The following is a 23118-nucleotide window of genomic DNA, read 5'->3' as shown; positions in this document are numbered from 1 at the left end:
GACCCTGGAATAGAGACGAGAGGGTGTCCCAAGTCTTTTTTCTGACAGAGACTGACTGCATGACCCTGGGCAAGTCACTCAACTTCTTAGTCTCTAGGCAACTTTTTTTTTTAAGGCAATTGGGGTTAAGTGACTTTCCCAGGGTCACACAGCTAGTGTCAGGTGTTTGATCTGGTGCCAGATTTGAACCTAGGTCCTCCTGACTTCAGGGCCAGTGCTTTATCCACTGTACCATCTACCTGCTCCTTAAGCAGCTCTCAAAGATTACATATCAGAACCTCATATCTATTAGATTGGCTAATGGGACAGAAAAGGTGAATGACAAATGTTGGAGAGGATGTGGGGAAAATGAGATACTAATACACTGTTGGTGGAGTCGTGAACTAATTCAGCCATTCTGTAGAGCAGTTTGGAACTGTGCCCAAAGGGCTATAAAACCATGCATACACTTTGACTTAGCAATACCACTACTAGGTCTGTGTCATAAAAGAGATTAAAAAACAAAGGAAAAAACCCTATATGCACAAAAATATTTATAGCAGCTCATTTCTGGGGGCAAAGAATTGGAAATTGAGGGAATGCCCATCAATTGGAGAATGGCTGAACAACTTGTGGTATGTGATTATGATGGAATACTATTATACTGTAAGAAGTGATGAGCAGGATGCTCTCAGAAAAACCTGGAAAGACTTGTATGGGCTGATGCAAAGTGAAATATACTGAGTACAAAGTAACAGCAATACCGTAAGACGATCAGCTATGAATGACTTCGCTATTCCCAGCAATACAACAATCCAAGACAACTCTGAAGGACTAATGATGAAAAATGCTCTCCATCCCCAGAGAAAGAACTGATGGTGTCTGAATACAGATTGAAGCATATTTTTTTAATCTTTCTTTGTTGTTCTTGAGGGGGGTTTTTTGGTCTGTTTTCTTTCATACCATGACTATTATGGATATGTTTTGCATAACTACACCTGTGTAAGCTGTATTGAACTGCTTGCCTTCTCAATGAGAAGAGGGTGGAGAAAGAACAAGGGAGAGAATTTGGAACTCAAAAGTTTTATAAACGACTGTTAAAAATTGTTTTTACGTGTAACTGGGGGAAAATAAATTTTTTTTTAAAAGATTACATATCAGAGCTACCCAGACAGGCAGCCCATGACCTAACTTGCTTCCGCAAGTCAGGGAATTCTCTGCTGCCACTTGAGATTCGGTCACTAGGAAGGAGGAGCCAAGAAAATGTGTGAAGGTTGCAGCACTGCTGACAGGAACATCAGCAAGAAGAGCAAAAAGTTCATCAAGAGCCTGGAAGCACCCAGTGGCAGTGGCATCTGCATGGTATCATTGGTCATTCTTCCCAAAGACCAGATATCTGGAGTGGCAGAAATGTTAGCTGATGGGTTTGGAACTTTGTCCAACACAAAATCTTTTGTAAACCATTTTTCAGTTCTGGGAATCATAGTATCTATACAGCAAAGACTCCAACTCTGTCAAATGGTCTGGTTGTTTACTGTGGAACAAGTTTGATAGAATAAGGAAAGAAAACGAAAGTATTGATTTTGAACCTTTCAAACTGATCTCACTTTACAGCCAAAAGGATAGGAAGGGAACATGAGCTGATGAGAATATATCACAGCTTTAATGCTTTGCTAAAAGCCATATGAAATTTGTAGCATTATCAGAAAATTTTACAGACAAGTCATAAGGAAGGATCTGTTTGTGAAGACTCCATCTCTCATGGAATTGCATATATTTTGTGGTGCCCAGTGGATTTCCAGTTAATAATATAGTATACCAAGGGGGAGATCATAAATTTTTTGTCCTTGGTGACATCTAGGTAGTACACCTACATCCACCAGAACGTGCCTCATCTTCCAGCATCCAACCCAAGGAGCAAATGTATGATGAAACCAAAAAAGATCTCTGCTTTGTAATTGCAACATTTACAGATGGTGTATTTATCCTTCATTCTTGAAGAGGACCATGACATCAGAGAGATGATGACATGACTTTGATTTGAGTGAGGGAGGGCTCTGCAGAGTCATCAGCCTCACTTTCTCCTCCAGAGCCATCAGCGTCAACTGGCCAGATTTTCATCAGGAGGACTGGAAATGGGCCAGCTCTTGATACATTAGCATTGGATATTGGAAACAAAACAACCTTAAAACACCCCTAGCTCCACACTTTGATTTTCATCAGCATAGCAGCAAAAAAAATAAATTCCTAAATACAAATTTGGAAAAGAATCACAGCTTTTCCTTTAACTCATTGGTGAAATTGATTGTTCTTTCATTAAAAATAAATAAATATATATATGTGTGTGTGTGTGTGTGTGTGTGTGTGTGTGTGTGTGTGTGTGTGTGTATGTATACACACACATACACACACATATGTATGTATATATAAATATAAATAGGAACAAAAATTCTTTAATTGTTGTAAAACATTGAGAGGTGACTAGAAGTAAAAGTCATACCAGTTTATTATTTTTCAGTAGCTGCATTTTGTGTTGACTTATTTACATGCCATACTCAGCCTGCTTAGAGTGCTTAAGAAGAAATATATAATGAAAGAATTTGGACCCCCCCCAAAAAAAATAGCAAAACCACAGTTCAAGAGAATCCACTTTGGTAAATGTCCTCATCAGGAGCTCCCTCTATGTTGATGAAATTACATGTCCAGTATAAAAAATTAGTATAATGCTTTCTTAAAATTGGATAATTAACATTTTTTTTTTGTTCTGCCAAATTGAGTAACAGTTTTGGTCAGATTTCTTATGAATTCCTTTATAATTTTTGGCCTACTTTGGATTTGGTGTGTTAGATCTAAGGGCATTAGATTAAAACAGGCTTGTTTTAGTAAATATTAAGAGAGGAAAGACTTACATCACTTGTTACTATTTATTTAAATTTTGCAAGAAGATTTGAAAGAAAAAAATAAAATTGAAACAGTGCTTCTTTATAGGAACCTCCATTTGTGTCTACACTCTTAGTTACAAGCAAAGTTACTTGAGTTAGAATAGGTTATGGGTGCAGAATGCAACTTTACTATTGATTTGTCGTCCTAGAAAAATCTCCAAGGAGCTACGTATTTAAATGGGTAAGAGTCGGACTCATTTGAGGATTTCTGAAAACCTAGTTTTTCCTCAGCTGTTTGTCCATGGAAAAATTAGAGCAAATCTAAAATTAGTTCTACTCCTGTTTGTCTTTGGATCATTGTGTACATTGTGATCATTATTAAAATGATCCTCCGGTGTATGATTTATTTAGGCTTATAAATAGAGGAAAACATTTGGCCATTTCACTGCTTATACATCTCCATCAGAAAGTATGGAAAAAATAGTAACAACTAATCTTCATTGTTTTTAACTCCTTAAAGATTTTGAAGGGGGAGAAAGTTAAAAATGAACAGCCAAAATTAGGTATGAAGGTTTAGGAATTTCAGGTTATATATGTTACCCTTATCTCCTATTCTCACAGTCCAGTAATCTGTCATCTGTCACCGTAGTTGTCTGCTAACTTTTACCCAGCTGGAATATAGCCAGGAACCTGGAGAGAAGCAAATCAGCCTCTGAGTAACCAGGTAGATGTGACAGATTCCCTATGAAAGTTCATGGACTTTACTCATCAGGGAGCCGCTCAGGACCTTTTATGAGCCTGAATTCTCATAAATTTTATTAATCTGGTTTCCAGGCTTCCAATAAATTAAGAGTGGGGAAAAGAGGTTGTTACAAGTAGGGATGCATACAGTCATTAGAAATGGCAGCTGATAGCCTAACATAGAGGGGAGAAGCAAGAAAACTGAAAAGAAGGCAAAACCACTCAAAAAGCACAACATTCTGGGGCCTTTTAATATAATTGCCATCTAGTACTTGAAGTTACCTATCATATTCCTCTCTCATCCACTGTTAATATTCATAGCTCCTTCAACTAATCTTCATGTGACATGGACTCAGAGCCTTTTGCTACCATGTTTGCTCTCTTCTAATTGAAAATGAAAAATAGTAATTTTTTTAACATTCATTTTTTGAGTTCCAAATTTTCTCCCTCCAGCCCCTTCCCTACCCCACTTATTGAGAAGGCAAGCAGTTTGATACCCATTATACATATGAAGTGATGCAAAACATGTTGCTGTGTTAGCCATATTGTGCACTGCTGCTCCCAAGCAAGAAAAATAAAGTGGGAGAAAAAATACTTTATTCAGCACTCTTGATTTTGTCAGTTCTCTCTCTCTGGAGGGTGGATAACATTTTTCATCATGAGTCCTTTGGATCTTTTTTTTTTTTTGGCTAGGCAGTGGGGTTAAGTGACTCACCCAGGGTCACACAGCTAGTAAGTGTTAAGTGTCTGAGGCTGGATTTGAACTCAGGTCTTCCTGTGCCACCTAGCTTCCCCTCCTTTGGAATTTTTGTGGTTCATTGTAATCATGAGAGTAACTAAGTCTTTCATAGTTGATCATTGTACAGTATTGCTGTTACTATTTACGATGTTCTGTTCACTTCACTTTATATCAGTTCATTTAAATTTTCCCAGGTTTTTCTGAAATCACCTCCTTCATCTCATAGCAAAATAGTATTCCATTGGGGCAGCTAGGTGGAGCAGTGGATATAACACCTGAGTTCAAATCCAGCCTCAGACACATAACATTCACTCGCTGTGTGACTCTGAGCAAGTCACTTAACCCCAGTTGCCTCACCAAAAAAAATAGTATCCCATCACAATCATCTCCCACAACTTGTTCAGCCATTTCCTAATTGATGGGCCATCTCCTCAATTTCCAGTTCTTCGCCAGTACAAAAAGAACTGCTATAAATATTTTTGTACATATAGGTCCTTTTTCTTTTTCTCTGATATCTTTGTGATTCAGGCCTAGTAGTGGTATTGCTGGGTCAAATAGTATATGGTTTTGTAGCCCTTTGGGCATAGTTCCAAATAGTTCTGCAGAATGGTTGACCCATTCAAAACTCTACCAGTAGTGTATTACTGTATGCATTTTTTCACATCACCTCCAGCATTTTCATTTTCTTTAAGGGGTAATTTTTAGTAAATGTAGAGAATATTTTTAAAAATCAGCTATTTTAAATTATACGACAAGAAACTGAAAATTTAGAGAAAATAGATGAATATTTGCTCCTCAAAACTGTAAAAACTTGATGTAAATATTTGCTGACTAGCAGATTTGATAATCTAAATAACCTACCAGTACACATAAGAATTTCTATGATAAAAACAATTTTCAAAGAAATAAAAGATGACCTGGCTAAGTAGAAAATTCAGGATTTTTAGCTAAGGAGGCTAATACAATAAAAACATTGATAATCTATTAATCTACAATTTTGCTGTTATACCAATAAAATACTGTGGGAAAGGGGATGAGTATGGCAGTACTTTTTGAGATTGTACAGAATAACTGGTATTCTTTAAAAGTTAAGAGGGATTGAGGAAGGCCTGTAGCAAATTCATGGCAACATATAAACAAGAATTCACAGGATAGGCAGGTGAGATTGAGTTATAATTTAACCTGTTTTGTGTCACTTGCTTAGGGCAGGACCATATTTGTATTAAAAATGCCTTTTGTCTGTTAAGAATAATTCTGGTTATTGTTTGAATGTGGTCCAGGGTTCCTCATATCACACACACACCCCCTCAAATCATCTAGAGCTAGCTAAATTTCTTTTGACTGGCTTGATCCAGTAATTAATGATTTACTGATTTGTTGGTCTTTTAAAATATTTATTAAAATTGTGTTGATGCCTTTTCTGAATGTATCCCTCCCCTTCCTCTACTCTGAGAACCATTTCTTGTTACAAAGAATAAAACCAAGCATCAGAGAAAGGAAAAGGAAAAACCAGTTCAGCATAAGCTAACCCTCACCCCACCTGAATCTGACAGTGTATGAAGTGCTCCATGCTCAGTCTCCCACTTCTGCAAAGAAGGAAGGGGTACATCTTTTCTTGTTTGTTTAGAAATTTAAGTTTGGTTATTAAAGTTTTTTTGGTTTTTGTTATTTTTCAAAAACAAAAAGCCAGTTCTCAAGTTTCACAAAATCACTCATAGAGTCTTTATCAAAGATTTCTCTCTTCTCAGATTTTAAGGCTGTGTCTTTTTATCATCTTTTTTAGTCCTTAGAGACCAGGAAAATTAGGCCTAGCCTTAGTAATTGCTCTAATTAATAGTGACAGATACTTCTTATGGTATATATACCATTAAACTCTCAGATTATCACTTATCTGCACTTTTTTCCAAACCCCCTTAAGTTAACCCTCAGGAACAATGGAAGGGCCACTTCTGAGTAGTTCTCAGCCCTTTTTAACTTAAATCGGTTTCATTCTTCTCCAATCAATCTATTTTATACAAAGCAGTAAATATTTATTAAGCCTTTCTTTGTGTGATGTACATTGCTAAACACTGGGGATACAGAAACAAGAAAAATAATCCACTCTCAAGGGGCTTTTACGTTACACTGTAAACAGTTAGGTAATACTTGATTATTTCAAGAGGGAGAGAGCACCAACAAATAGAACAGAGGTTTTTACCTGGGCTGGGATTTTTGAATTGGTTTTTTAAAGTACTGCTTTTATAGCTGTATTTCAATGTAGCTGATTGCCTCTGTAAACCTATATGTTATTCATTTTAAAACACTGTTCTGGGTTCATAGGCTTCACCAGAGGGGTCTGTAACACAGAACTAGTTAAAAACAACATAGAGGGATCTGGAAGGGCTTCCAATGCAAGGTAGGACTTGAGCTGAGCCTTAAGGGAAACTAGGGATTCACTTTTAAGTGGACAGAGTTGAGGTGGGAATGCATTCCAGGCCTGAGGAAGCACTTAGGCAAAGATATAAAGGTAGGAGCTTGAGTGCTGAACTCTAGAAATTGCTAATAAAGTAATTAAGTTTGGCCGAAACTTGTGCTTGAAGGGGGAGTATTGTGAAAGAAACTTGGAAGAGTAAACTGGAGCCAGATTGTGAAGTAGTTTACATTTTATCCTTAAAAGTAATAGAGAGCCACAGAAGACTTTTGAGCAGAGGAATGATAACAGTCAAACTTGTGCTTTAGGAAAATTACTTTTTCCAAAAGTTTTTAATTGTTGGCCTTTTTTTTTTTAAGGGGGAGAGGTTGGTGCAGTGAGTAACTTTTACCATAAATTACTTTTTTGAACAGCTGAGGGAAGGAAGGAATGCAGAATGAATATTATTGTTATTATTATTGTTGTTGTTGTTGTTGTTATTATTATTATTATAGTTATGAATAATTCAGGTTCTCTGATGAAGAATGTAAAACCTTATATTTTGCTCTGGGCTCTTATTCAGATGTAAATGGATATCAAAGTACCATTATAATTGCTTGGGAATTAAAATATTTTAATTTAGGAATTTTAAAAAAATCTGATTTCTATTCTTCCCCAATTATTATCCATTATCAATTGTTTAAACAGGGTAGCAGATGTTTAAAATTGGGGTTACTGAGTTCTCTGTCTTGCTTTTCATAATCCTTGAAGACTATGAGAAGAAGTGTTGTTCACTCATTTTCAGTCATGTCCGACTCTTCATGAAATGAAACCTCATTTGGGGTTTTGTTGTCAGAGATGCTAGAATGGTTTGCAGGTTCCTTCTCCAGTTCATTTTACAGATGAGGAAACTGAGGCAAACAGGGTTAAGTGACTTGCCAAGCAGCTAGTAAATGACTGAGGCCAGATTTGAATTCACAAAGAGGAGTCTTCCTGACTCCAGGCCTGGTGCTCTATCTGCTGCACCACCTAGCTGCCCAGTTTGTATTGTCCTGTATCAGGGAAGCATACTACCAGATTTCTTTATCATGATGTTTTCTGAAGGTACTTTACAATCTTATTATAGATCACTTTCAAAGCTGGCACTAAATAGGGTACATTTTAGAAAGATTATTTTGAGACTTCTGTGAAAGATGTATTGGAGAGGGGAAGAGTCTAGAAGCCAGGAATCCAGTTAGGAAGGAAGGGAGTAATGGGTTCTGTTTTGAATGTTCTGAGTCTTCCTATTGGACATCTAGTTGGAAATGATAAGCATTTACTGGCATAAGACTGAAGTTTAACCTATGATTTTATAATATTTGACCCTTCTTATATTTTTATTCAGTTCTTTCATAGTAATTTTTATGTGTTTTTAGTGTTTTTTCCAATTTTATTGTTAGGTATTGGAGGGCATGGACCACATCTTAGACTTGGCCAGAGGGTGGAGGGGAGTGTGTCTTTATGACACCTAATCATTCGTTTGTACTTATCGAGAGCTTATTAAATATTTCCCGTCTAATTTGTAGAAGCAAGTATCCAGATCAAATTGTAACTCTAGTGTCTAGGCAGTTTGGGAACGGCACCCTTCTTGTATGTTATGGAACCCACACTGCCCTCTCTCATATATAAGTTAGTCCAACCTACCTCTGGACATCTCTAGAAAAATGCAGAGATTCAGCTTTGGTGATAATGGGGATATAAATAGTGAGTTTTGCTGTTTTTTTAAAAATATGAGCAAGTGTCTCTTAGAAGCTGGCTTGTAACCTAATCAAAAAAACTCTTACTTTAGATAGAGAAAAGGGATACATACAGATGGATTTGTTATAGTTTACAAATGTATCTTTCATTATGTCATAGATATGGTCTTGAAAAGGTGTTTCTACATCAAATTGTAATTTTAAGTTACCAGACAAGTTTGACGTTTAAAAGAACCTTAGTATGACTTGTTTTGTGAAACCTCTTCCCTCATTACTGTTGTTTTCTAGTCTGGATTCTGGTGATTGTTTAAAATATTTTGTTTTGAGATTCAAGATCTTACATGTTGATGGTAAAACTCACTTTGACTATAGTAGTGTTTCCTCTTTTTAGTAGTTGGAACTTGAATATGTAAAACAAATTTGGTCAGAAACTTTTCATTTTGAAAAATTAATACTGTTACCCCAATATCAAGATGAAATCAGAAATGTCATTTGTCCTATATGATCCTAGACTTTTTTATGTTAGCAACTAAAATTTATACTAATGCTATCCCTATTTTATAAGTTAGTCATAGGCAAGAAATACTAAATATTTGAAATTAATCAGAGTAATCCCTCTTTAGGAAAGGAATGTGTATGTGTTCATTTTTGCCTATGGAATTTTGTACTGTACCAGTGTGATAGCCTGTTCACTAAATTTTACATATTTCATTTTCTTTTCTTTTTTTTTTCTTTTTTTTTTTTTTAGCTCTTCAGAGAAGTAAGAATAATGAAGATTTTAAACCATCCAAACATAGGTACTTTTGTTTTATTTTAAATGCTTATTGAATCAAATGCATTCTGGAAAGGCATGTCTCAAAATTGGATGTCTCTTCCAAGAAAGGTGGCCCTTTTATGATTACGTTTTCTTAAAATGTGAAACTGTTATGGCTTTGATTTTCTAGAACTTCACATAAGAGAGTATGTGTGATCTGTCTCTGAGTTGGTAGAGTTCTTGCCCTGACATAGTAAGCTATTAGGTATTAAATGCTTCTCAATTTAATACTTAAATGCTGTCGTTTTGTATATGGCTGAATATTTTAAGTAGGATTAATCTACTTGTCATGTGCCACATTTGTCACTGTTGCAGGTCTTTTACCCTAACCATTAATTCTTATAAATTGTTGGATAGAGAGAAAAGAAACACAGAGATGGAAATTTGTTATAAATGTATCTTTATGCAAGAAACATTCCAGAAAAGTTATTCTGTATCAATCCATGTTTTAAGTCACTAAGGAAATTAGAAGTTAAAAAAAGTCTTAGTGTAACCTCTTTTGTGAAGCAAACAATCATCCCTACTTTTTATTTTGTGTAAACCTTATTTTCATGTGTCATATTCATATTTCAGATAGGATTGTGGCCATATAGCAAGTAAACAAAAGATGGTTAAAAAATTATTATAGGACATAGTGAAATCACTGTTTTAAAAGTAGCTAGTATTTTCAAGTAATCATATAGTTTGTAGAAAATCAAGTATCTCACTACTTGGATATTTTCAGTACTTGAAAAAAAATTTTTTATATATGTATCTTAAATAATTGAAGACAGAACAGAAACTAGGGTTTCTTTTTCTGAAACAGTGGGAAATGATTTTTTTCCTCAATAAAAATGATCACGCCAGGATTAGCATGGCTAAGTTCACAAAAGCACTTTATAGAAAAACTGGCTGCCATAGTCAGTTAAGGTATGGATAAGCTGCAATCTGCATCAGTGGAAGAAGCACAACTTACTTCTGGTTTTACACATAGGTGCAAGTGATACTGCCAGAAGGAAATCTAGAAAGCATTACTAAGGATTATAAAGTTTTAGGCAAAAAACTGAGAATTTTAATGGCTAGGGGATGTTCTCACTGCTATAAAATGAAGATAAATATAACAGAAAAGAAAAGGCACATTTGGGAACAAAACAGCTGGTTAGTGAAATTGTGTCTAAAACAGGATTTGAATTTTGGGACTGTATGTTAAAATATAAAAAGAATAGCAATCTTAACTATCAAAGGCTGATAAAATGTTTCTGCCTGGAGTCCAGCAAATCTAGTCAAAAGGGCTTCCCTTTGGGAAGAGGGAGAGAGGAGAGTACTATGTATTTCGGCGATTTTGAGCTCCAATAGTAGTAATAATGCCTAGAAAGCCGTGTCCAAAAAAGGAGCCCCCAGGAACCTCATGGCTTCAGAAGACTATACAAAACTGCAGAAGTTTATTTAACAGCCAGATGAACTCAAAAGTTCTAAGATTTGAAGGATGGTGCTTTTTCTTGTAATATGGCTGTGGAAGATTCTTCCTTATTTGGAAGCAACCAGCTAGGTAAAAGGGGGGTTGTAATGTAATATATTTAAGAAGTTATATTCATTTGCGGAAAATTAGAAAACTTGAAGGGGAAAAACATACTGGAGGACATTAGAGCAAAGGTTAATGGAAGAATTAAAACAAAATGAACTAGTCTTATATCTGAAAACACTGTACACCATCGAGACAGAAGAAGTAGATGAGTTCTGGAAGCAGATCACAAGCCTAGCATGGAGACATGAGTAGATGGAGGACTTCATTTATCTTGACATTTATTGAAGCTCTTTCTTGTAAAAGTAGAGGAATTGATTTCTTAATGATAATTTAATCCTACAAAAAGCAAAGGAATCAACAAAGAGAACTGTCATTCCAGACCTGATTCTGCATTAGGAGGAACTAGCTGCTAAAGCAGAAGTGATATTAACCTTGAGAGGACATAGCTATTTTATCTTAAAATTTGTCATAGAGTAGAGGAAGGCTGACCATAATCTGATGTACGCTGTAAGTTTTGGGAATGCAGATTTCAAAGGATTCGAAGAAAGGATGAGAATCCCATGGACTAAAATTCTACATCAAAGTCAGTTCTACTGAGTTTTAATTTTCCCAAATAAAATTCGGCTGACAACAAAAAACAGTTCTGATGAGTTGGAATATAGGGAGTTCTTTGAAGATACCAATGTGGAAATGTGGCGAGAACTTAAATATGCATATAGGAAATGGAAGCAAGGTCAGGTAACAAGCATGAATAGATAAGAATAGTCTCTATAAGTATAATGACCAAGCTTGGCCCGAGCGGAGATAAGAAAATGTATCTTTCTCCCTTCTTTGCAGAGGTTGAGGGGAGAGGGAAGAAAATGTGTTAGGGATATTGCATGTGTACTAGTGTGACTTGATAGGTAGGTTAGCTTTTCTGAGCTGATTTTTTTTTTCTTTTTTATTCATTGCAACAGATGATGACTCACAGGGGATTGAATAGGAAAAGGGATATATTTTGAAATTAAGGTGATAAGAAAAGAAGATATAGACACAAATTTTAAAAGAATTTTAAAAGAAAACTAAAACAAAAGCATCATAGCCCTATGGGAATATTAAGGATGACAGAAAGGTTGTTTTTATTTTAAACTATGCAGAGAAAAAGAAGAAGATCAAAGAAGGAATAGGACTACTACTCAGGATGGGATAAAGACTGGAGACAATGGGGATCAGGAAGAAGTGTGCAATTCTTGTTTTCTTCTGTTTGATCCATGAAGGAAACGAATTTGAGAATTGTAAAGAACCAAACAAAAATGACTAATGGGAACTTGAAAACCAAAATAACTATGGAGATAGTAAAGGGCTACCTAGCCAACCTTGATAAGTTCAAGGTGCCAGTCCCTGATAGACTCTATATCCCAGGGTACTAAAAGAATTGGTGAATGCATTTACTGAACCATTGTAATCTTTGAAAGCTTGCATAAATGACAACATAAATTCCTCCAAACACCTCCCTACTTATTACTGAATAATAACTAGTATTTATATAGTGTTTTAAGGTTTACCGAGCACTTCACACATCTCATTTGATCCTTACAACAACTCTGTGAAGTAGGTGCTATTATTATTTTCCCCATTTTTCAGATGAGGAATCTGAGGCTGACAGAGGTTAAGTGAAGACTTGCCCAGGGTCACACAGCTAGTGTCTGAGACAAGATTTGAACTCAGTTCTACTTGACCTCAAGTCCACCTAAACTGGATAGCAGGTTGGCTTAAATTAGATTTCAAACTCCATCTTATACCATATGCCATAATGTACACCTGAATACTTAAGGTTACACTAGAAAAAATGAGAAGATCAGATGGCTTTCATAGCTGTCGGTCATAAAGTCAATAAACATATTAAGCACCTACTGTGTGCCAGGCACTGTGGTAAGTGCAAGAGCTATAAAGAAAGGCAAAAACCAGTCCTTCTCTTAAGGAGCTCACAGCCTAATTGGGGAGACAATACGAAAACAACCATGTACAAACAAGATATATAGAGGATAAATAGTAGATAATCAATATAGGGGAGGCACTAGCATTAAGAGGGAGTCAGGAAAGCTTTCTTGTAGAAGGTAGGATTTTAGCTGGGACTTGAAGGAAGCCAGAGAGCAGAGATGAGAAGGGAGAACATTCCAGGCATGAGACAGCCAGTGAAAATACTCAGAGTTGGGAGAGATGGAGTGTCTTTTATGAGGAATAGCAAGGAGGCCAGCGTCACTGGATCTCAGAATATGTCTTGGGTGTAAGATCTAAGAAGACTAGATAGGTAAGGGGAGGGGAAGGGTTTTGAGTGCCCTTAAGACAGGATTTTGTATTTGATCTTAGAGGTGATTGGACCCATTGGAATTTATTGAGTAGTTGGGGTTGACTTGGTCAGACTTGGGCTTTACGAAGATCAGTTAGGCAGATGAGTGGAGGATAAACTGGAGTGGGGAGAGACTTGCTGCAGTAGTCCAAGTGCAAGATGGTAGGGCTGCCACCAGCATGATAGCAGTGTCAAAGGAAAGAAGGGAAAGCATTTGAGAGATTTTAGGAAAGTAAAATGGATAGTATTTGCCCCTACTTTGGATGTGTGGGGAGGGGTAGTAAGAGTGAAGGATTGAGGATGACACCTAGATTGTGAGCTTGGGTGACTGGGAGGATGACGGTAAAAGGAAATTTAGGAAACAGTAATAGAAAAGTTAGGAAGGGGGTATAGTTTGGGAAAAGGATGATGAGTTCAGTTTGGGACATATTGAGGTTAAAATGTCTATAAGACATCCGGTTTGAGATATGTAATAGGCAGGTAGAGAGTCAAGACTGGAGGTTAGGAGAAAGTTAGGATTTAGGATTTGAGAATCATCATCAGTGATGATACTTGAATCCAAGGGAACTGATGAGATGACTAAGTGAAATAGTATAAAGGGAAAAGACAAGCAGACTCCAGGGCAGATCCCTGAGGGGTACCCACAGTTAGCAGGCATGACCTGGACAAAGATCCTTCAAAGGAAACTAAAAGAAGGAACAATTTGAAGTAGTATCACAGAAATTTAGAGAGAAGAGAATATCAAGAAGACTGTGATCGGCAATGTCAAAGGTGATGGAGAGATCAAGAAGGAAGAGGATTGAGAAAAGGCCATTATTTTTGTCAATTAAATCATTAATAACTTTAAGAGGGAACTGTTTTAGGTTAGTGATGAGTTTGGAAGCCATTCTGTAAAGAATTAAGTTATGGATGGGGAGAGAATTCTTGACCAAAATGATAGCAAAAGATAAATTAGATTATTTAAGTTACATGAAATTGTAAGGCTTTTACATGAACAAAATCAATGTAGCTAGGATAAGAAGGAAAGTGTCCATTGAGGAAAAAAGTGTTTTCATCAGCTATCTCCGATAAGGTTTGGTGTCCAAGATGTCTATATCTATATATCTATATCTATATCTATATAGCGCTCTCTCGCTTTCACTCTCTTTCACTCACACATTCACACACACACACACACACACACACACACACACACACACACACACACACACACACCCCGGTACAGGAATGGTTGCCTAATGAATAAATGGTGAAAGGAATTAATGAACAGTTCTCCAGTAAATAATAGCAATCTATAGTCAGCCATATAAAACATGGCTTCAAATCATTAGTGAAAGAAATGCAAATCAGAATAACTGCAGATTTACCTTATACCCAACAAATGGATATAGATGATACAAGTTGGGAATGGTCAGTGGTTGTACACTTTTTGTAAAGCACACTGATAGTATCATAGCTACAAATTGGCCCATTCATTCTAGTAAGCAATTTGGAATGCTAAGAAAGGTGACAAAAACATTCATACCTTTTGGCCCATTGCTAGGTGTATATTCCAAGGAGGTAAAGGATAGAAAGAAAGGTCTCATATACACTAAAATATTTGTAAGTGTATTTTGGGTAGTAGCAAAGAACTGGAAATAAAGTAGATGCCCATTGCTTGAAGAATAGCTAAACAAATTGTGGTAGATGAAAGTAATAGAATGTTGCTATAAAGAAGCAAGGCAGAATTTTGAACTGATGCAAAGTCAAGTAAGCAGAATCATAAAAACAACATGTACAATGACTGCAGTAATCTAAACAATATAAATGGAAAGAGCAGCAGCAACATTTCCAATCAAAACTGCTGTGCTATGAAGTTATAACTAAATTTTGCCTTGAAGAAGAGTGGAAAATGTACCTCTTTCTTTTCATTGCAAGGATAGCGGACTATAATTGTCCTTCAGCACTGCATATAGTGTCAAAGTTGGTTGATGAATTCTTTTTGCTGAGCTTTTCCCCCCCTGTTTTATTTGTTATAAGGGATGGCCCTCAGGGAGAAGGTGGCATATATTTCTAAATGAAAGTAATATAAATATAAAGATTTATCAACAAAAATTAATATAAATCCTTTTTTAAAATGATTTTGGAAATTGGGACTGAAGAAGGGTTTTGCTTTTCCTCTTGGTCTCCCCACCTTTGTGCTGGTCTCCCATATCTGAGAAGTTTAGGGTTATCTTTGATTCTTTACTCTTTCATCTCTGATATCCTGTCTGTTACCCATCAATACCACCTCTGTAATCTCTTTCACTTTGTCTTTTATTCCTTTTCAATGAATACCATCCTGGAACAAGCCTTCATTACCATTTTTCTCTACCATTACAATAGCCTCTTATAAATCTTCTAAGCTTCCAGTGGACAAGAGTGTGCTTCTAGCTCCAGAGGTTTAAAAAAAAAAAAAAGGAGCAATAGATGGAAGTTACAGGGAGGCAGATTTCAGCTTAACATAAGGGGAAAATTTCCTCACAATTAGAGTTATTCAGAATTATGATATGATTCCTCAGGGGTAAAGAACTTCTTATCCCTGGAAGTGTTTTGGTGGAAATAACCACCTTGGATATTATAGAGTGTATTCTTGTTGGACAAAATGACCCCTGAGTTTCTGGCATTGAAATCCCTATGTTACTCCATCCTTTCCAGCTCAGTCTCTTTATTAATTTATGTGATTTGGGCAAATTAATCTCTCTAGACTTCTTTTCTCTCGTTTATAAAATGAGGCACCTTGGGTTAGAGTGATCTCTAACATCCTTTCCTATTTGAAAATCCTATGATCCAATACTATATATAACAGCATCATAGCCAGTATCTTTTAGTGCTCATTCTGTCTAGGCACAATGGAAATTTCATTCTGTGACCACTGTGTATACTGCATGGAGAAAATGTATTGCATCATTGGAACTTCATGAAAATATACAAACACACCTGTTTTAAATCATGCCATTCTTTAAAAAAAAAAGTACAAATAACTAAAGACACAGTGGGTTTTACTATTAACTTAGATTTTATGTTTTTAATTTTCCAAAGCCTTAACTTTTTTACAGGTCAGTTAAAATTTGTGATATTGTGAATATCTCATGAGAGCTTTTACAATAAACAACACCATGCAGTTTTGCTTTACTGTAGTACTTATTAAATGGTGATAAGCCAAAGAATCTATTCATGCTGTGATTTTTTTAATATAAGTATTTATTTCATCTACTATACCAAGGTTCTAATCAACATTCTAGTACCATTAATTTCCTGACTCAGAATTTCACATTTTGAAAAAAGTTGAATTAGTATGTCAATGACTTCATCATTTCCTGTATGTTGCTAAGTAAGTATTATGGTACTTTGAGTGACCGTTGATTAAAAGGTGAAATTTGAAGTATTGACAATTAAAGAATCAAAGCTAAAATTAAAGAACTTATGTGAGATTCTGGTTTAATTAACTTTAAAAAGCTTAGATTATGAAATCATTCTTATGGCATGACAGTTGCTTTAAATTCAGAACCAAGAGCTATCAAAATGTCTGTTATGATTATATACTATATAGCATTCTGTTATGGTCATATACTGTATATTTAAATGAAGAATTATACAGGATACTTTTTTGGTGGGGTTGGGAACATCTTGTTTTGATTTTTCATTATATAAAAACGGAAACAATTTATTGCTGTCACCCTTCACTATTCCGATTTAAATTTCAAATTATGTCTTTTAATTGTTTTGGTGATAGCCTGATTCTTTCCCAAACACTTTACCAAAATCATTGAGTGATATGCAATCTAGATGATTTTAAAATAGGCTCCACAATTTCTGTTATTTGGTATTATATCTGTTTTTAGCTTTAAAGGAGTTTGGAGTCTAATTCTTTGGCTTTAAAAAAGAAAAGAAATGCAGGACCATTTTTCAGTGGTGGTTTATTTCTTGGCAACTTAAGTTTACAAAATAAGCCTTTGAAAGGAGGTTGCTTCAGATAATACGTATCAAAGCATCAGAAAATATCAGTCCCTTTCTCATAGTCACTGTCATCATCTATAACTTAGACTATTGCAATATCTTTCTAACTTGTCTCCCTGGCTCAGGTCTCTTAACTCTAATATATCCTCCCCTCAGCTTCAAGGTGATTTTTCTAAAATGTAGGTCTTACCACATCACCTCTTCAATTCATGAGTTCACGTGGCTCTCTGTTACCTCCAGGGTCAAATATAAAGTCCTCTGTTTGGACTGAAAGGGACACCTAACCCCTTTCTACCTTCCCAAACTTCTTACACTTAATGCTTCACCATACACTGTGATTAAGCCTACTGGTCTGCTTACAATTCCTTGAATAAGACACTTGTGTTTCCCCTCTCCATACCTGGCTATAACCCCTTCACTTCTGCTTCCTAGTTTCCCTGGCTTCCTTTCAAGACTCAGCTCAAATCCACCTTTGCAAGAGGTTTTTCCCAATCCCCCTAGCTGCTAATGCCATCACCTCTCATTACTTTTTATCTACTTTGTATATTCCTTATATGTGCCTGGTTATTTATATTTTGTTCCTCTTTTAGAGTGTATGTTCCTCAATGATAGGATCTGGGTTTTGCTTTTCTTTGTTTCCCCCCACACTTAGCACAATGTATGGCATATAGTAAACACTTAAATAAATGCTTGTTGACATCCCATAATAAAAGGTAGACATTTGCTTTCCTAAGTATTTTTTTGTCTACTGGAAACTTTTAAACCTAAGTGAAGGCAATTCATCTTGACTTTGGAAAATATTTAGCCTGCATTGTAATTTTTATTAATTTGACATGCTGAAAAATTAAGGTGGAAATGTTACCCAAAATGTTGACTTTGTAGATTTCCATGTGTTCATGACTCTTATTTTAGAATTTATACATTTCTAATACAAGGCTACCATAGTGTATCTTTTTGCTAGTTTTGGTAAAAGTAGGAAGAATATTCTATACTTAAGGGAAATGATAGAGCAAGACCCTCATTCTCATAGGAAGTTAATTAATTCTCTCTGAAAACCAATATGTCCTAAGGTTACACCCCTCTCCCATTTATCGTAGTACAGTACCTTCCATTTCTCTCAACTTTTGCTCCAGAATAGTTACTTTATAGGTTCTTGTTTTCTGTGGAGCAATTGAAATTTCACAACTCAACCAGTAATATTTTAACCAGTAATTTAATTAGCATCCCAAAAGCTGAAATAAGAGAAGTTGTGAGTTGTGAGCTTATAGAAATGGTAGACTAGCCACTCCATTGCTACCCTAGTTCAGGGTCTCATCCCCCCTGTCTGTTGTTATAATTTGTCATCTCCCCACCTCCTTCAGTACATTTTTCTCATTTCTCTCAAGTTAGCGTATTTGAGGACCACTTGAGAAAATTCCCTTGGCATTTTCAGTAGGTAATGCTTATGTGATTTTTTATTAGTATGTCTCTGGGAAATCTCATGAGTTTTTAAAGATATAAGGAAAAACCAAAATATATTTTTTTTAAATTTAGGAACTTCAGACCTTTCTTTATATCCCTTACCTCCCTGAAGTAAAGGAGGCCCACGTAGAAGTGGGCCAAAAGGTATTTTTCTCATTTCATTTAAAGAAATGGGAGTGTCTTATTCAAGTACATCTTTTCTTCAGTACATTTTTTCACTGTAAAATTAATATTCCTATTGCTGGTCTGATGATATTTCCCTTTCATTGGTTCCCTTTTTCAGTTAAAATAAAATAGACACTTAGCTTAGCATTTAAAACCCACCACAATAAGAGTCCAACCTCCCTTTCCAGCTTTATGCCATACAAATTTAGTCCATGTCTTCTATGTTCTGGCCATACTGTCTACCTGTTAACTGAACTCTTAAACTTTTTTTTTTTAAAGACTATCCCCTCACACCTGGAATACACTCCTTTTTCTGCCTGTTGAGATCTTTTATTTCAGTTTTTGGCCAAGATAATCATGTATGCCATCCATTGAACCTTTCCCGATCCCTAACCCTGCTCCCAGCAGAAAGTGCTCTCTTCATCAAAATTTTCTTGTATCACTTCATATGAATTTTTCCTTTGCCCACATCACATTATGTCATACACAAATCTGACCTATTAAAGTATAAGCTCATTGCATGTAGGGACCATAAGATTTTTATCTCTTGCTACCACTGGAACATCCTTCCCCCAGTCAACACAGCATTGTCCTGGACTGCCAGGTGAAGCCTGGCAGCAGGAGGGGGAGGACCCTTCCCAACTCTTCTCATTGCTTACATTGCTGTCAAGGTTTGAAGTAGAAGGAAGAACCACTGATTCTGTTCCTTCCTAGGAGATGGAGGACCACCAGGTCTTAATATCTGCCCTGCCTCTGTACCCTGCAGACTCTTGACACTTATGTCTGACCCACTAATGTAACCTAAGGACCCTTGGGCCTTACCATTCACCCCACCTCCCTGTATTCTTAGGATTTCTAGGCCTTTCCATCTGGTCTACAGCTGAACTTTTTAATATGTTGTCTCCCACACTTTGAGTTCCTTGAGATCAAGGACCATCTCACTTTTTTCTTTTTTATATCCCTAGCACTTAGCACAGTGCTTGGCACATAGTAGGTGCTAACTAAATTTTTTGCACCTTGATTATCTATCCTAAGTACTTAGTGCAGGATCACTGCACATAGTAGGTGCTTAAATGTTTGTTAAATTAGTTTGCGAAGCTTATGAAATATTAAGTACTGTTATTAAGGTGTATATGTGTATATAAGAGATGGTATTGGAGGATGGAAAGAGTTATGTTCCTTTGAAATCTGAGGAGAAAGTAGCAAACTCGTGTGAAGAAAATTTACAGGTAAGAGTCAGTATTAAATATTTATCATGCTCTGCTAATGCAAAGTGAATTTGTTAGAATGTACTCAGAGTAATCTGTATGTTTATGGTATATCTGATTTCAATCTTTTTATTTGCTGAAGTGTGTGTATATACATACACACACATAGTAAAGACTCAGTTGGCATTTTTTTTGAAGAATCAGTTACTGAAAACTGTTTAAAAGGGAAAAAATCTACTTAAAACCAGGAACTTAAGGTTTTCAACATATCTAGGCCTTCACATACATTTACCTTCAACATTGCTGTTGAATAATGCTGAAAACAAATGTATATGCTCATTTTGTTAGTAAATTTTACTTCCTTTTCCTAATCTCCCCTCAGTTAAGTTATTTGAAGTAATTGAAACTGAAAAAACACTGTACTTAATCATGGAGTATGCAAGTGGAGGTAAGTATATTTGTTTTTACATATTTATCATTTATGTGTTCTTTATTTTACAAATATTCAAATTTTACAAATAATACAAATATTATTTCTCCAGTTAGGAAAGCACATAATCCATAGATTATAGACACGTAGACATATAGACATAGCTATCTAGCTATTATGCTTATTTTTTTTTTAAGATTTCCTTTAAAATTCAAAGTTAGCATATTTGAGGGCCATTTAAGAAAATTCCCTGGGCATTTTCAGTAGGTAATGCTTATGTGATTTTTTTTTTTTTAGTATGTCTCTGGAGAAATCTCATGAGTTTTTAAAGATATTAAGGAAAAACCAAAATATATATATTTTTTTATTTTAGGAAATTCAATTTGTAAAAATGAAGTTATTTTGTGTTGCTAGCTTCTCCTTTCAGTTACATGATTAATTTTGTTAGTATGATCTGCAGTAATCTTTTATGTATTTTAAATATTACAGAATTTCTTTTTAATACTGTGTACTCCCTAGAATGTCAGGGATCATGACAAATAGTAAAATTGTCTATTAGTTAACTGAAATGCAAGGTTATATGAATACAAACATTTGGCTAAAGTGCTTTCAGTATGAATATGGGCAAGAATTGTAGGATAAGAAGGCATGGGTGAATTTCTGTCTGTATCAAGGAGAGGAATACTGACATCTAGAGTATCACAGAGCTATTGAAATACTGAATTAAATATATAGTAGTTGATTACTGATTTTACTTTTATATATAACAGTTCTATAAAATTGGTTCCTTTTAACCAGTTAAGTTTTTCTTCTCTTGAACTTTTTATAGAGTTCTGGTTAATTTATAATATATTCCAGAAAACATTGAAATTTTATTCTTTTATAAAATCTTATTTGTCATGAGTACATTCTAATAATCTCATAGTCATTCTATAGAACCAGTAGGCAGAAGCAGTTAATGAATACTGTTTCTTTAATGAACTTGTAAGTTCTGAACCCAGAGGCGGAAAGAAAGAGTCATCACATATACAAGTTTTACTTCTCTTTTGTTTTCTAAACTACTGAATATGTATATGGACAGGATGTTTTCTTTTATTATGTACAGGATTTTTCTGAAGTGGCAAATGATGAAAATTGATTCATTTTAACCATATCAATTAAATGCTGTTGCCACTGGATTATCTGCTGTAATAGAGAACATTATTTCGTTATATAACCTTTCCTTTCATAGATGTATGTATTTGACCTTTTTTTTCTTTCTCGCAAGGCAGTGAGGGTTAAGTGACTTGCCCAGGATCACACAGCTAGTAAGTGTCAAGTGTCTGAAGCCCGATTTGAACTTGGGTCCTCCTGATTCCAAGGCCAGAGCTCTATCTACTGTGCCACCTAGCTGCCTCTAACCTTCTTATTAAATAGCGTATATTTTATTAGATCAAGAAAGAGAAGAACATCTAATACTAAGGCCTTGGGAAGTGGTAATTTGCCCCAGGTCATACAGCAAATTAGTTGTAGATCCAGGATTAGTTCTTTATGTGCCACACTGCTGCATCACTTCTTACAGAATGACAGTCTCAGCATTGAAAGAAAAACTGGATGGGCTTAGAAAAATCTACCTAGTCCAGTCCATACCTAAACAAGTTTTTCAGTACTCAGCCTTTGCTAGAAGGTCTTTACTGAGGAAGAACTCAATACCTGCTAAGATAGTCCATCCTGCATTGGAGCTGAGAGGCAAAACGGTGTAGTGAATATAGCATTCGATTTGGAAGCATGAAGTCTAGGCTTGAATCTTACCTCAGGCACTTAACTGTGTGATCATGGACCAATCACTTAACTATTCAGAGTTCATTCATTTGTAAAATGAGGACAATAGTGCTTGCACTACTTAATTTGTCAGGTTTTTGGGAAGAAAGGACTTTGCAAATCTTAAAAGTGCTATAGACATGAACTGCATCTAATTGTTAGGAGATTTTTTCTTACACCTAAACTACTGCCTCCCTTCAGCAAATGTGAAGATAGCTGGCGTGTTCCCCTTAAATATTTTCTTCTTCAAGCCAACCATCCCCACTTTCTGTAGCTTGTACTCATGATCTCAGGATCCCAGCTTGTGTACAGTTCTCTGGAAATCTCCAGATGGTTGGTGCTCTTCCTTTGATACCCTAAAATAAACACACTATGTAGTATGACCGTGACAGAATACACTTGAACTGTTACCCTATTATTGGAAGGTCCTGCTGAACTTGCAATCCACTAAAACCTCCCACATCTTTGTCAGGAGATGCCCAGTGTTTTACTTGTGAAGTTGAGTTTTTGAATTCCTATATGAAATGTTATACTTAGCTTTATTAAATTTTATCTTGGTGGATTTAGTCTAATATTCTAATCTGCTGAGATATTTTTGGACCTCGACTGTTATCTATTAGGTATTCCTCATTATAAATTTGGTAGCCTTCCATTTTTGTCATTATACAAGTTATTAGTAAATATTAAACAGCATAGGGCCCAGAACAGAGTTTCTACTTTCAAAAATGATATCAAACCATTAATGACTACACGTTGGGTTCAACTATATAATCCGTTCTAGAACCGTATATGTGTACTATTTTCTAGCTGACATCTCTATCTTCTACAGCTTTACCGTGAAACTTTGTTAATAAACTATCTATAGCATTTCCTTAAACTATAACTCTAGTAAATCTTTTCTAAAAAACAAAAAGTGAAATCCTTACTTGATTCACCCATTCTTGCTAGCTGTCATGCAAAAAA

General features: G+C 35.6%; 1 protein-coding gene across 7 annotated transcripts in view; it reads left to right on the top strand.

Moving 5' to 3' along the window:
- The window catches only part of MARK3 (microtubule affinity regulating kinase 3), a 128362-nt gene that overhangs the window by 46541 nt on the left and 58703 nt on the right, over positions 1–23118 (top strand). For 5 of the 7 annotated variants that reach the window (XM_020971220.2, XM_020971218.2, XM_020971216.2 and 2 more), the window contains 2 exons: positions 9215–9263; positions 20308–20373. In XM_020971220.2, coding sequence (XP_020826879.1) covers positions 9215–9263; positions 20308–20373 — 115 coding nt within the window. Of the gene's footprint in view, positions 1–9214; positions 9264–12440; positions 12530–20307; positions 20374–23118 lie in introns of those variants that run through there. The other 2 variants (XM_078150396.1, XM_078150395.1) reach the window with 2 other exon arrangements.

Source organism: Phascolarctos cinereus, unplaced genomic scaffold (assembly GCF_003287225.1).
Source record: "Phascolarctos cinereus isolate Bilbo 61053 unplaced genomic scaffold, phaCin_HiC Scaffold_2;HRSCAF=192, whole genome shotgun sequence".
Classification (NCBI taxonomy): domain Eukaryota; kingdom Metazoa; phylum Chordata; class Mammalia; order Diprotodontia; family Phascolarctidae; genus Phascolarctos; species Phascolarctos cinereus.
The sequence above is the reverse complement of the archived record's forward strand: the minus strand, read 5'-3'. Positions and strand labels throughout refer to the sequence as shown.